Genomic DNA, 14804 nt, shown 5'->3' on the forward strand with positions numbered 1-14804 from the left:
TTAAAAGTGAATTTAATTGACCAATAAATTATTTCAGATCATATTTACTAGACTTGAAAACTCTAATAACTTAAGAGTATGTCCAAAAGTTATTTATTTAAAGTTTAATAGTACAAACATATTTTTATTTAAAACTTCTTTTAAAAAGCTATTAAAAATGTATTTTATTTTCAAATAATTTTATACTCACCATTTATCCCCATACTCACCTCTCCCTATGGCCCTCCTTACTATCTTATCACTTCTGCTAATAACCAATTTACATTGCCTCTCCTGAAGATCAACTGAAGTGTTAATCTACCTTCTCATTATCATTTGTCAGTGACTATTCTTTATATAACTTTCCATTATTAGTTCCCCAGTCACCTGCCAAACAAATGTCAGTTTCCCTCAGACTCCTCCTCTAGATATTCAATCACAGGGTGCCTGGGTGGCTCAGTTGGTTAAGCATCGGGGTCTTGATTTCGGCTCAGGTCATGATCTCAGGGTCATGACACTTAGCCCTACACTGGGCTCTGCATTCCCAGCACACAGTCTGCTTGAGATTCTTTCCCCCTTCTCTTCCCTCCTCCTCTGCTCCTCCCCCTGCTCACATGCTCTCTCTCACTCACTCTCTCACCCTCAAATAAATCAATAAAATCTCTAGTCAGTCTTTCTCCTACTGCTTCGTTCTCTGTATTGCCAAAAAGATAGATTCCTCCCTCTATATCAATGCGATATACTTTCCATAGTTAAACTACCATCACATCTCTCTCTTCTTGCCTACCTTTTATAAGCAATCCTAAACCACCTCTCACACCAATACAATATTACTCCATCTTCTCTGTAAAGTCTAATCCCTTCTTCCAAGAATAGCAACAATTACATAGTGCTTATACAGTTTATCTTTTTTACTCATTTGTTTGCAAGTTTGCACTGCCATCTTCAAAAAAAACATTGTCACGGTGCTGAGTGGCAGCAAGGACCTGGATCAAAAGACAATGCCTATTCCAGAATAAGATGATAAATTAACAGTAAGGGGACTGAGAGAAATAGAGTCACTTAATAGTAAAATATAAAGAGTACTAGATTAGAAGTGTTCAGCATCCACGGCAGCACAAAATTGACATGAGTCACCCAAAGAAAGCATCATGGGGAGATGATACTTAAATCCAGGAAAAAAAGAGTAAATGTTCATCAGGTGGATAAGGGTTACAGGTAGGAGCAGAGTCTAGGGGAAAGCAGAGCTGTAATTCAGATTAAAGTGGCAGGGTAAGCAAAAGCATAAGAAATAAATACGAATAGTGTAGTTTGGCTGGGGCTTACAGAATGGAGTGAAGCACATGCCTTGAGTTAGGCAGGGTACGAATCAGAGGGCGCTTTACGCCATTAGAAACTTCAGGAGTCATGATGACTTCATGAGTCATCAAAAAATGAGTCGTCTTTAAATAGGTTTTAAGCAGAAGGTAAAATAATCAGATTTGCATTTTACAAATATCACAATAGTAATATGTGAAGTATGTGGACGACGAGGAATCGAGACAAGAGCAGAGAGACCCATGAGGAAACTGACATTAGTCCAGGTGAAAGAAAAGCCCAAATAAGACCGCAATTAGTAGTTCATAAAGGTAATGAGGAAATGATTGTCTCCAAACTTGTGAGTCAAGATGGGTGATAGAGAGACCTGAAAGTATTCCTGGTTTTTTGGTTTAGGTGACAAAGTAGATAGTGGTGCCATTCAAAATTTGAAAGTTACAGAAGGAATAGATCTAGGGGTTGTTCCAGTGATATAAAATACACAGCCTGTTCTGACCCAAGTAAGATTCAGTGCTATTCTAATATATTCATTGAAAGGGAAATAAAAAGACAAAGATTCTTCAAAAGAAGAAGCTTATATCCTTTTTTTTTTTCCCCAATTGGGTCACACTTTGATTTATTTAGATATACAAAAAAAAAAAAAAAAAAAAAGGCATATATTTGCATATACAACTTGAAGAGTTTAAACATACGAATACATCCATGAAACCGTCACCACAATGCAGTTAACAGACATATCGGTCACCTCCAAATGTTCCTTTGTGACCCCTGATGCTTTTTCTTTTTATGGATCAGGATTATTTTTAACTTGAAAATTTAAAAAAAACATTGTTTCAGATAAGAGCTCATTTATTCTTTTGCTTATGTTTGAAGCTAAATATTTTCTTGGGATTGTTTGAAAAAGAATTGGGTGAGATTTACTGTGTATTCTACCTAAAAAGGATAGAGTAACTCATAACTATTTCTAACCCTCATCTCACATATTGTCTGTATTCCCTTCCCTTTGTGCTCCCCTACCTAGTGTCTTTTTAACTATGCTATGCTGCAGTTTTGGTGATATACTGAATTTCTTTATCTATTAAACTACCACATAGTCTACTTTTATGATTAGAATTCATTGCAGATGCTATTATTAATCTTCCCCGTATAAGCTAAGTAAAATCTATTGAAACTGGTGCTCATCTTATCCACTGATAAGGAGCTTACTTCATTTATTGATGAAGATATTAGGTACTGAGCAGGATTCTTTCTTTCTCCCCAAGTGGTTAGGACCAAGTAGACAGCAGTAGATAGCAAGCTTTCAAATGCACATTAACCAAGTATTGGTTAACAATATGCCATTCATCAAGAATACCTATGTACCTGTTATATATCGGTAGTCTAAATATATTTTTTCTTTTCTCCAAAATAAACTCCTAAAACCATGTACCCCTCACACATTTTTTAGGATAACATTTACATTTTAAGTTTAAATAGTTAGAAAGGATGCATTTTCAGATATGTTGTATATTGTAGGTATGTTTCAATTACATTTTTATCAAATCCTGGATCTGCAGATTTACCTCATTAATTATATGGAAAATGCCTACTACATATCCTATTTGGAAAACCAGTCCACGTTGAGAAACCATAAGACAAATATGTGTTGTTGTTTTTTTCTCAGAGTCCAACTTTATTTTTAAATTCAAATAAATGTGGCATTATGGACCACCACGATCATCTCACATCAAAGTTCTAATTCTAAAAAAGAGACATAAGGAACCAGAGTCCCACCAGAAGTCCGCTTGCCTTAAAGAAATAACATGCTTCTCTTTTCTGTTTTTCTTACAAAATCTCTAACTGCTTTGCCCTCAAGGAACTCTCCCTCAATACAAGACATTCTAGAATTGTCACTGTGTTTCATGCCCCAGAAATTCTTACATCCTGAGGCAATCCATTATATAAAGACTAGATTCACATTAGGTAGGGTTAAGGAGCAGGCGTTTGATTTGAAGAGCCTAAGAGCAATTATAAAAAAGTGAGTTAGAAAGAAAATTCCACAAAACAGAAATGTTCTCAGGTAGATCTATTTTAAGAAAAAAACAAAAGAATACGTATGGAAATTTTTGTCCTTTAAGTTATTCACACTCATCTACTCTCCAGAAAGCCTTCCTTCCACAGCAAGTGTACACTATCTCACTCTCAAACCTACTTCCATATACCTCAGAGTATAAAATGCCTATGGAATCATCCAGAGATTCGTGAAGAGAAACAATCCCAACCTGTAACTACAACAGATTTTGTAAGCTTCCTAGCTCTTCTAGGTAATATTACCAACACTGAATCATGCTCTACAGGTGATGGAAGTGGGGGCAGAGCCAAGTAAATAACTATAAAAGATGCCCTGTGGAGAAGGAATGAGCTCATGTAAACTTCGCTGAAAATGTCTTTTCCTTACGCTCCATTTGCAACATGATTTTGCCTCCTCCCATGATGGTGATATGCATAAGGAAGTATAAAATGTCCTAAGGCTCTGCAAGTTAGACTGTTTCTCACAGTTTTTATATTATGCTGTACCATTAGGGAGGCTGACATCAATGAGGGAAAATAATTCTTCCTTTTAAATTCAACAACCATTTCAAATAATATTCTCACACCTTCTACATCATTGAGCCTAAAGGCTTAAAATTGAGGATCCACTTGATGCAGTCATTGGCTTAAGGGTAGTCCTATGAATTATATAATTCTAATTCTTATTAGAATTCTAATAATTAGAGTTATATAGAGTTATAATAATTCTAATAATTGGAATTATAACTAGCTGCTACCCAGCTCTCAAATTCCTATGAACACAGTTCACTAAAACTGTGATGCCCTCAACACTCTCATGTTCCATAAATGTGGGATGGGATAAAAACCAAAGCTTAATGCACAGTGTACTAGATACAGTAACATAAGAGAATTAATGGAGTTTCTCAGTTCCTTCCTAAAAATTATTTAAGCAGTAAATATATTTGGCTATGTGAATATACTTTCTGGTACTTCAAGCATTACATGAGTTATCTATTTTAAAATTTTAATTTTTAAATTTTAAATTTTAAAATTATAAAATGTCAAGCCCAGAAGAGACCTTAGAAATCACAAACTGATGCTTTCGTTTTACAGCTTTTGAAACAGAAGCACTAAGACATGAAGTGACATGTCAAACCAAAGTCATACAATAGCAGGACAGAAACAAAACTAGATTCTTCATCTCAACTTATGCCAGCCTCTTCCTGGAGAATGTTAAGTGTTTCCTGATATACTGGTATGTAGTATTTCTATGACATTTAAAAGAAAATTCATATATGATATGCTTGCCTTGGGCATATGGGAACTAATTGTATATTGCACCAGCACACTAGCTAAAGACTTGCCCATAATCACAGTGACTTGAAATTGTTTTTAATTTTATTTAATTATTTTAAGTAATCTCTACACCCAGGTAGGGGCTCGAATTCACAAACCCAAGATCAAGAGTTGCATGCTCTTCCAACCGAGCCACCCAGATGCCCTGTGAGTTGAAATTTCTCAAAAAGAAAGAACTACCTGAAGGACTGCACAAATACTCTAATCATTATTTTATCTCTCAGTGCACAATTAAAAATTAATCATTAAAATCATTCAATAAATGATACTTAATGACACGGTTATACAGTAGAAATGTCTATATTATTTCACTCTTCACCATATGATATATTGAACAATGTATGTCAATATATTTTAAGGGACTTGTTTAATGATCATTTGCTTTTATAATCATTCTAAAAGTTATGATTCATTCTGCTTCAAATCTGATAATTTAGGGTAAAGAAAAAATCACATCTATTATATTTGTAAATTAATATAATTCTGAAAACTGTGTATTACTTATTTTCTCAAAATTAGATATCTTTTAAGCAAATAGTAATCTATTTTTCCCACCAAAAAGCAAAAGAAAGAAAAAATTAATATTGCCATCCTTCAAAGCTTAAAATAATCCTCATTGTAAATTACCTTTCATGTCTGCCCTATTAGAATCCCCATTCTATGATTACAAAATAATTTCTTCCTTATGAAGTCATTATTTTTAAATCTGAACTAAATATAAAGCTTTAATTTACAGGGGGTGTCATCTTAAAAGGAAATAAATGAAAGGAATATTTCATAAAAACATATTGTATTGGTATTTCCATATATCCTGCACTACATTTATTCTTGCTGAATCATAAATGTACCTCAAAAGAGTTAATTAATTGTTAAGGATGGCTCCACATGAAAGAGCCTCAAAATTAAAACAAAAGACTCTTTTTATCTTATTCTCATAGAAGATTACTAAAATAATTTTAAAATGCTTTATAATTAAATTTTAAGCTACAAAACACTTGTATTCTCATTATTCTACTTCATAAAAATAGTCTGAACAAATTTCACTGAGCTTAATCCTTTGGGGCTATGATAAATCAAAAAGTGTATTCAGCATCTATTGAGTCTAAAAGCCTCTTCTATTACATAAGGCAACCAAGCATACACACAATGATCCAATTTAAAAAGAGAAATTGAAAATACTTTTTTCACTTAGAATATAGACAACCTTTATATATATTCTACAAAGGAATGCTCTCTCAAGTAGATTATGAATGAAAATGTAGAAAAACTAATAAAGAAATCCAAAGTTATGCTCTTTGAGCTAAAATCTAGATTATTTTTTCTTATGTTTCATTCCCCAACTACTTCCCTCAGATATAAAAAAAATATAAGAAAAATGGGAAATACTACTTCCGGTTCCTTCTTTCTTCCACAAATCATCCACCAGGCTAATCCACAACATACAGAGTTCTATAGTTGACTACAATAAAACAGACTTTCAAGGGGATTTCCAATTTTTCACTGTATTTAATTTACTAACTAAAACTTTGCTCAGTGTCAAGTGACTATACCTTAGAAACCAGAAAATATATAATCAAGCCTATAATCTGATTCATTAGAGACTTCTACTTGTGGCCTAAATGGAGTAGCAAGAACAAGATTTCTCCACTTGCCTAGCAATCAAACCTAATGTGGGAAAAACATATGAAGAAGTGGTTTTCAAGGCACTGGGCATCAGGCAAAAAAACACAGAGATAGCTAAAATATGGGAAACAAACAGGATAAGCTCTCGAACTGCCCCCAGCTTATTGCTCGAGAGACTCTTCCAGGCATCAGTTCGCTTGGCAAACATCCTCAAGCAAAGAGAACAAACTGAAAACAAACACTGTGAGGAGGCCAGCACAACTGCATTTCACAGGCCAGCTTATCAGAGAAGAAAAACTGCAGAGGGAGAACCCCATAGATCTGCAGGGAGTCCCTTCAAGTATTCATCTGGAAATGATGAGTGAGCATGCATGTGAAAAAAGTCACCTGAAGGTTTAGAGAAAACAGTGGGTGTTTCTACCACCAATACTGGAAGAACTGTTAATTCACGTCGAATAAACACATACAAAATTGGTTAAAGTACTCAGGAGAGAGTCAGGAAAACACATATCATAATGGGAATAATCAATCAAAACCAACCAAAAACTGAGACAGAGATGCTGAAATTAGCAGAAAAGAACGTCAAAACAGTTATTACAGAGCATTTGTTCTGTATGTACAAAGACTTATGTAGCTCATGGAAGATAGTTTTAAAAAGTCCAAAATTGAAATTTAGACATAATAAAAATGTCTGAGATGAAAAAAAAAAAAAAAGCAAAAAAGAAATTGCCAAAAAAAAAAAAAAAAAGATGAGTAAACTCAAAAGCACAACAATATAGTTAAAATGAAAAGCAAAGAGAAAAATAAAATTTGGTTTAATGAAAAGAACCTAAGTGATCTGTAAAACAACTTCAAGCAGCCTAATTAATATATGAGTAATGGGAGTTCCTGAAGGAAAAGAGGGAAAAAAGAAAGCCCAATAAAAATATTTGGTATGTGGTGTGGTGAGCACTGTGTATTGTGCAAGACTGATGAATTACAGATGTGTACCCCTGAAACAAATAATACATTGTACATTAAAAAAATTTTTTTTGAAAAAATAATGGCCAAATTTTTCCAAAACCCTACAAAAACTATAAACTCACAAATCAAAAAAGCTCAAAAAAGCTACAAAACACAAGAAAGATGAAGAAAAATAAACAAAGAAACATTATAATTAAGTTTCATGTAACCAGTGATAAAAAGAATTATCTTAAAAGCCATTAGACAGGGCACCTGAGTGGCTCAGTGTGTTAAGCCTCTGCCTTTGACTCAGGTCATGATCGCAGGGAACTGGGATCGAGCCCCGTATCAGGCTCTCTGCTTAGCAGAGAGCCTGCTTCCACCCCCCCGCCTGCCTCTCTGCCTACTTGTGATTTCTGCCTGTCAAATAAATAAATAAAATCTTAAAAAAAAAAAAAAAAAAGGCAATTAGACAGGGGAGCCTGGGTGGTGCATTTGGTTGAGCATTTAACTCTTGGTTTCAGCTTAGGTCATGATCTCAGGATGGTGAGATGGAGCCCCACAGATGGCTCTACACTCAATGTGGAGTCTGCTTGAGACTCCCTCTGCCCTTCTTCCCCACCCCCAACCCATGCTCAATAATAAATAAATAAATCTTTAGGAAAAAAAAACAATCAGAAAAAAGAACATTGATATACAGAAAAACAAAGATGAGAATGGTATTACATGTCTAATTGGAAACAGTGAAACAACATTTTAAAATACTGAAAGAAAATAACCCTCAATCTAGAATTCTATACCTAGAAAAAAGTTTTTAAAAAAAAGCAAAATTTTCAGCAGAAAAGTTTATTCATCATCAGCAGACTCACACTACAATAAATATTAAAGGAACTACTTCAGGCAGGTAAAATATGATACCATACAGAAATATAGTACGATGAGAAGAAATTAATAATATTAGAAATGATAAAGACAACAGTAAATATACAATATTTCCTCTATTATTTAAAACTCTTTAAAAGATGAACTTTTTAAACAAAAAAGAATAACTGTGTAATGTCAGTTTATAAAATAAGTAAAAGTAAAATATATCATGCTATAACATAAAGTCCAAAAGAGTAGAAATGGAAATACACTGTTGGAAGGTTCTTATACTATATTATACACAAAATGATATAATATCAGTTAAGACTGATGATGAAATTTAAAGATTTATACTACTAAAGATTTATACTACTATCCTGAAGCAATTAATAAAATGACAAAATGAAGAACAGACAAAGCTATAAAACACAGTCATAAAGCTAACGAGGCAAGAAAGGCGATAACCTGGATCATAAAAAGTGCTTGACTAATTCAAAGGAGACTAAAACAAAAAGAAAACAAAAACAAAAATCAGATAGTACAAGTAGAAAAAAAGGAAAATGATATAACCAAACAAATCATATAAGAAATTATATTAAATATAAATTATCTAAGACCCCAATTAAAATGTAGAGATTTTTAGGTTGAATAAGAAAGCAAGGCCCCATTATACGCTGTCTATAAAGAAAATACTTTAAATATGAAGACACGAATTAATCTACAGTAAAAGAGAAAAATGTAAACCACAGTTGGAGTGGCTTTATTAAGATTAGACAAAGTGGATTTCAGAGCAAAGACTATTACCAGGAAAAAAGGAAGCCATATAATGATTTTAAAGGGGTCAATTAAGGAATAGAAACATAATAATCTTAAATGTTTATGCATTTAAAAACAGAACTTAATAAAATACATAAAACAAAACCAAAAATACATAGAACTGCAAAAGGAAGGAGACTAATTCAAGTATAGTTGTATATTTCAATATCCTTCTCTTAATAATTGAGAAAATAAATAAGCAGATCAAAAAGGATATACTGGACTTGAACAACTACATCAACCAACATGACTTAGAGTACATTTAAAAACACTCCACCAAAATATTAAAGAACATATGAATATATATCCTTTTCAAGTACACACTCATTTACCAAAATAAACCATATACTGATCATAAAATAACTATGAATATATTTCAAAGTATTCAAAGGATTCAAAGTATGTTTAGGATCACAACAGAACTAAATTAAAAATCATTACCATAAAGATCTCTGGAAAATAAATAACATACTTCTAAATTATTCATGTATCAAAGAAGAAAAGGAAAACTTGTAAGTATTTTTAACTGAATGAAAATGAAAGACAAAATATCAGAATTTGGGGGATGTCACCAAAGAAGTACTTAGGGGAAACTGACAGCATGTAATGGCGATATTAGAAAAGGAGAGACATTTCAAAGCAAAGACCTCAGTTCCCACCTTAAGAAACCAGAAAAAGAGAAAATTAAAGCCCAAATCAGCAGAATTAAAGAAATAATAAAGATCAAAGATGAAATCAACAATTGAGAAAACCAATGAAACAAAAACGAGTTACTTGAGAAGATCATTAAAATTAATAGATTTCTAGCCAAATAAAGCTGGAAAAAGAGAGAAGATGTAAATTACCAATATCAGAAATTAAAAAGGTAGCATCACTACAGAATCTACAGATATTAAAGAACAATAATGGAATACTGTGAGCAGGTTTATGCCAATAAATTTGACAATTTATAAGGATCTGAAGAAATTCCTTAAAAAACACCAAAGCTCATTCAAGAAAGAATAAATGACTTGAATAATTTTATACCTATTAAAAGAAATTGAAACTGTACTTTAAAACCTTCCCAAAAATTAAACAGCATGCCCAGATGGCTTTCCTGGTAAAATCTATAAAACATTAAAGGATAAATACCAATCCTACAGAAACTTTCCTAAAACACTGAAAAGAGGGAAAAACTTCCCAACTCATTTTATCCGTACAGCATTACTGTGATACCAAAAATCAAAGAAACATAAGAAAGGAAAACTACAGACACTAACATTCATGAAGCAAAAACTATAAATAAAACTTTAATAAATCAAACTCATTATTACATAAAAGGGTTAAACCATCATAAGCAAATGGGATTTGTCCCAGAAATATAGTTGGTTTAGCATTTCAAAATCAACCGGTGAAGTTCATTACTACATTAACAAGGAAAGAAAAAACATGATTAGTTTCAATAGATGGAAGGAAAGTGTTTGACAATTTCCAGCATATATTCCTGATATAAAAATAAACAAATCAACCAAAAAAAAAAATCTCAGCAAATTAGGAATAGATAGCATCTATGAAAAGCTAACAGCTAATATAATACTTAATAGAGAAGAACTGAATGCTTCCACCCTAAGATCAAGAACAAAACAGGGATGTATGCTCTCATCACTTCTATTCAAAACTGTGCTGGAGTTTCTAGCCAATGGAAGTAGTCGAGGAAAAGAAAAATAATCAGGTAAACCAGGGGGGAAGACTAAGGGGAAAAAATGGAAAATTATTAATTCTGGGGAAAACAAAACAATGAGAAACAGGAAACAGTGAGAAAATGTGGAGAAATGAAATCACACAGGAGAACAAATCCCCATAATTATGTTTAAGTAATGTATGTACAAACATCAGCTTCTTATTTTAAAACTGCCTAAGTAAAGAATGGAGGGATAAAATACTAGAGAGGAAATAAATGCAAATTCTAAAGAACTTATTGAGAAAGACATTATAATACTGTTTTTGCTGATTTCAGCAAAGCATTCCTTGAACAGCATTAACATATTCCCTAAAGTAGATGGATAAACTACAAAATCTGGTAGAAAACAACTCCTTAACATTTCTTCTTTAAATTCTATAGTCTAATGTTTATTTCATTGATGTTAAAACAAAAATAAAGGGTAATAGAGCTTCAAAAGCTGCAAAATTATAAAACACAGACTCTCTAAGGTGGGAAGAGCCTCTTTTGAAAGGAAAGAAAACAGGGGTCAAAGGATGAGTAGGTCTACAAAATTATAAAATTATGTATAGGTAATAGAAAAAGCAGTGCCACTGCTCTAACATTAATCAGTTGTGGACTTTAAGAAGGACCTTTAGTCTCCCTGAATATGAGTTTTCTTCATCTGTAAAATAAAAGAGTTAGACCAATTGATCTCTAATTTATCTTCATCATCTTTGAAAGTTTAAGATCCTATGATTCTAAACAAAATCATTAGGCTAAAGGACATAAACAATGAGACAAATCCTTTAACTGAAAAGAAAAATGAAAAATTTCTTTTATCTAAAATAAAGACACTAGAGGTTTTTTGGTTCATTGAATATAAATTTGAATTGAATATAAATTTTAATTGTCTGCTTTATTTTATTCACAATTAGCTTAACTGTATTATAAGCTTAGCTATAATAGAATAATGTGTAATTTTCATTCTGTACCTTGTTTGAGCGTAATGACACTCGACCTCCACAACGAGCACAGAACTTTGTTTGGCAATATGAACAGTTATGGCCACATCCATCAGCAAATTTTGTTTTGTGGCAAATACCACAGGTTGGGGCATCACCCTTCTGTTCTTGCTGCTGTTGTGATTCTTCTCCCATCTTCTTCACCTGCTCCTTGTACATTTCAAACTGCTGATGAAGTTTTCTGCAGAGAAAGCAGATAAGAAAAATTTGGTTGCCTGATGGTCTCAAACACAGTAATTACAACAATCTATATACAATTTTGTATCCAAAAATTTCATAAAATGAGAATAAAGAATAAAAATTTAATTTTCTGGGGCACCTGGGTGGCTCAGTGGGTTAAAGAATCTGCCTTCGGCTCAGGTCATGGTCTCAGGGTCCTGGGATCGAGCCCCGAGTCGGGCTCTCTGCTCAGCAGGGAGCCTGCTTCCCTCTCTCTCTCTGCCTGCCTCTCTGCCTACTTGTGATCTCTGTCTGCCAAATGGATGAATAAAATCTTCAAAAAAAAAAAATTTTTAATTTTCTGATTATTGAATAACATCCTACAGGGCACATCACAAGAGTGCTGTAACTAGTTCTGCCCTCTGACATACATGGTAATTTAAGAGCCAATTAATACATGCGAAAAGAGACAGCTCTTTAAGTTATAATTGTAAAATTTTTATCTCCCACTTATAATGTATTTTCAATCATATGCCCTAAAATATTTAAAGTATTATTTTTCAAAGGTTTAGCTTCAGAATTGGACTGAGCTGATTTGACTTACACAGTATAGCCAAAACCTATGAACTTCAAATCTTTGAGACAACTCTCAATTGGAGTGCTCTTAAGAATCCAAACAGAGGGGAAAACACTGGATGAGTGCTCTCACTAATTGTTTAAATCTGTTCAACAGTCTGGATATTAGCTGGCTTTAAAAACATTGTGAAAGATTAGAAGGCTAACAAATAAGGCTGTGCAAATAAAGGCCAATTTTTATCTTAAAAACAAAACCCAAAAAATGAGCAAAAAGATGCCTAGAAAAAGGTATTATTTACTCTTTAAAAATAAATCGTGATAAAAATTTTCACTTCCATTATCTTCATAAAGGAAAATTTAAAACGTTTTAAATTAACTCTGCTTAAGATTTTCAAAGCTGTAAATGATGTCACTCCCAACCTAAAAATGGCAAAAGGCTAAATAATCTACAAAATCGTAACTTTTCTTGAGCCCATCAGAGAGTTGAGGATATAAGGCAAACAATGTGAACTCCAAAGAGCAGCAAGCCCCTCCAAAGAGAAACGAAATACACTGTTTCACCATTGGCAGAGCAGAAGAGGAGAAAGAGGGGCCACCCTACAAGCAGGTAAGAGGAAATTAGTTAAAATTTTAACAAATAGTAAAAGGCCAAGTGTGGGCTAACATACAGTTTGGAATAGCTAGGGGCCCAGACTCAAGGAAAGCCCACATTCACCCACAAGCACTTTTCTGCAGGCCTCTACTGGTCACTTATGAAGAAGATTGGGAGCAAGGCATAAGAACAAACAACTCTTCAGGGGTACACATGTGTAGGTGTAAAAGCGTTAACAAGTGGCTGCTGGAGTACAGGCCCAATTCCCCAGACCATCTCTCCTAAAAATGTCAAAGCGATAAGCCACAGGGAGAAGGAAATTCTGTCATCCCCAGGGCAAAGGCATCTACTACAGCTAAGGGAAAGGTTAAAGGGAAAAAAACCTCTGCCCATGAGAGAGGGACAGGAAACCATCTTCAGCCAACAACCTTTGCTCAAATCAAAGGCCTTTCATAACTAGGGGAGGGATGGAAATTTCTGTTCCAAAACTATCAAAGATACAAGGCAGATTTACTTCTATGCGAAGAAGGGCCCAAGAACTCTGAGCAAACCTCATCCATAAGGCCCAGATCAACAGGTCCTATCAACGATGAAGGGCAGGAAAACTTAACAAAACACCCTTGCCCCTGCCAAAAACCTAGAATCAAGAAATAAGCATCAATCGTTTACTCCCGGGGGCAGAGTGGGGGGGGGCGGGCGGGGCAGCAAAAGCATACGGAGAGATGCCCTATGGAGTAAGTAGATAGAAATGGCTGAAGGGGTAGCAAAACACTGAAAAAACTTATGATACTCCTGCATTCTTCCTAAATACAATACAGCAGTAGCCTACTGGAGGAATTGGGAGGAATCTGAAGACTGTGATGCACTAAAGATAATGATGGCAACAACAAAATCCAAACCTATCTGAACTTCTGACCTGATGATGACTTAATTTCCAACACTAACAGTCTGACAGAAAAGGCATGCCCACTTTAAGGCATAAATATAATTCAAAACCTCGAGACTCAGGGGAAAATAGCAAGGAATAAAAACCCATCGCCAAGAGATAAAATAATTAATGTAATTAGATTCAGAGATAACAAGATTGATGGACTTACTGGAGTCATCAGGCAGACTTGAAAATGACTAATTATTAAGGTAAAAGATTCACAGAAAAAGGGTGACAACAAACATGAACAGATGGGGTACTGAGGCAGAAAGATACAAAGTATAAGAGTCATATGAAAATGCTGGAAATAGAAAACATGGCATCAGAGATGAAGAATTTCTTTGATGGGCTAAGGGATACACTTGAAAAAACTAAGGAAAAAATTAGTAAACTTGAAATAAGTCAATAAAAAATATCCAAACAAACAAAAAAGAGTTGGAGAAGGGAAGAAAGAAAAAAAAAAAAAAAAAAAACAGAGCATCCAAGAGCTAAATTGATCTAACATGTGAAATTGGTGTCCCAAAAGAAAGAGCAAACAGAACAGAGGAAATATTTGAAGGTATAATGGCCATGAACTTTCTAAAATTAATGAAAGTTACCAAATCACAGACACATGAACCTCAAAGAAGCCTTTGTAGAACAAACACCAAATCCACACACACCTAGACTCATCATAGTCAAAGTGCTAAAACCCAAAGAAAACTATGAAAGCAGCCAGAGAAAATGATATATTATATGTATAGAACAATGATAAAAGTTACAGAAGATCATCTTTCAGAAACCATGGAAGCTAGATGACTTTGGAGTAAAATCTCTATGAAGGACTGACAGAATAAAACTGTCAACCCAAGATCCCATGGGCAATGAAATTATGTTTCAAAAAATAAAGGGAAGGGGCACCTGGGTGGCGCAATGGGT

The 14804-nt window shown here is 33.8% G+C and overlaps 1 protein-coding gene across 20 annotated transcripts in view; it reads right to left on the reverse strand.

The window, feature by feature from the left end:
• The window catches only part of LOC111146851 (regulating synaptic membrane exocytosis 2), a 591447-nt gene that overhangs the window by 463333 nt on the left and 113310 nt on the right, over nucleotides 1–14804 (reverse strand). For all 20 annotated transcript variants that reach the window (XM_022502578.1, XM_022502564.1, XM_022502568.1 and 17 more), the window contains one exon: nucleotides 11602–11812. In XM_022502578.1, the coding sequence (XP_022358286.1) occupies nucleotides 11602–11812 (211 nt within the window). The remainder of the gene's footprint in view (nucleotides 1–11601; nucleotides 11813–14804) is intronic.

This window comes from Enhydra lutris, unplaced genomic scaffold (assembly GCF_002288905.1).
Source record: "Enhydra lutris kenyoni isolate GAN:26980312 unplaced genomic scaffold, ASM228890v2 scaffoldscaffold14, whole genome shotgun sequence".
NCBI lineage: Eukaryota > Metazoa > Chordata > Mammalia > Carnivora > Mustelidae > Enhydra > Enhydra lutris.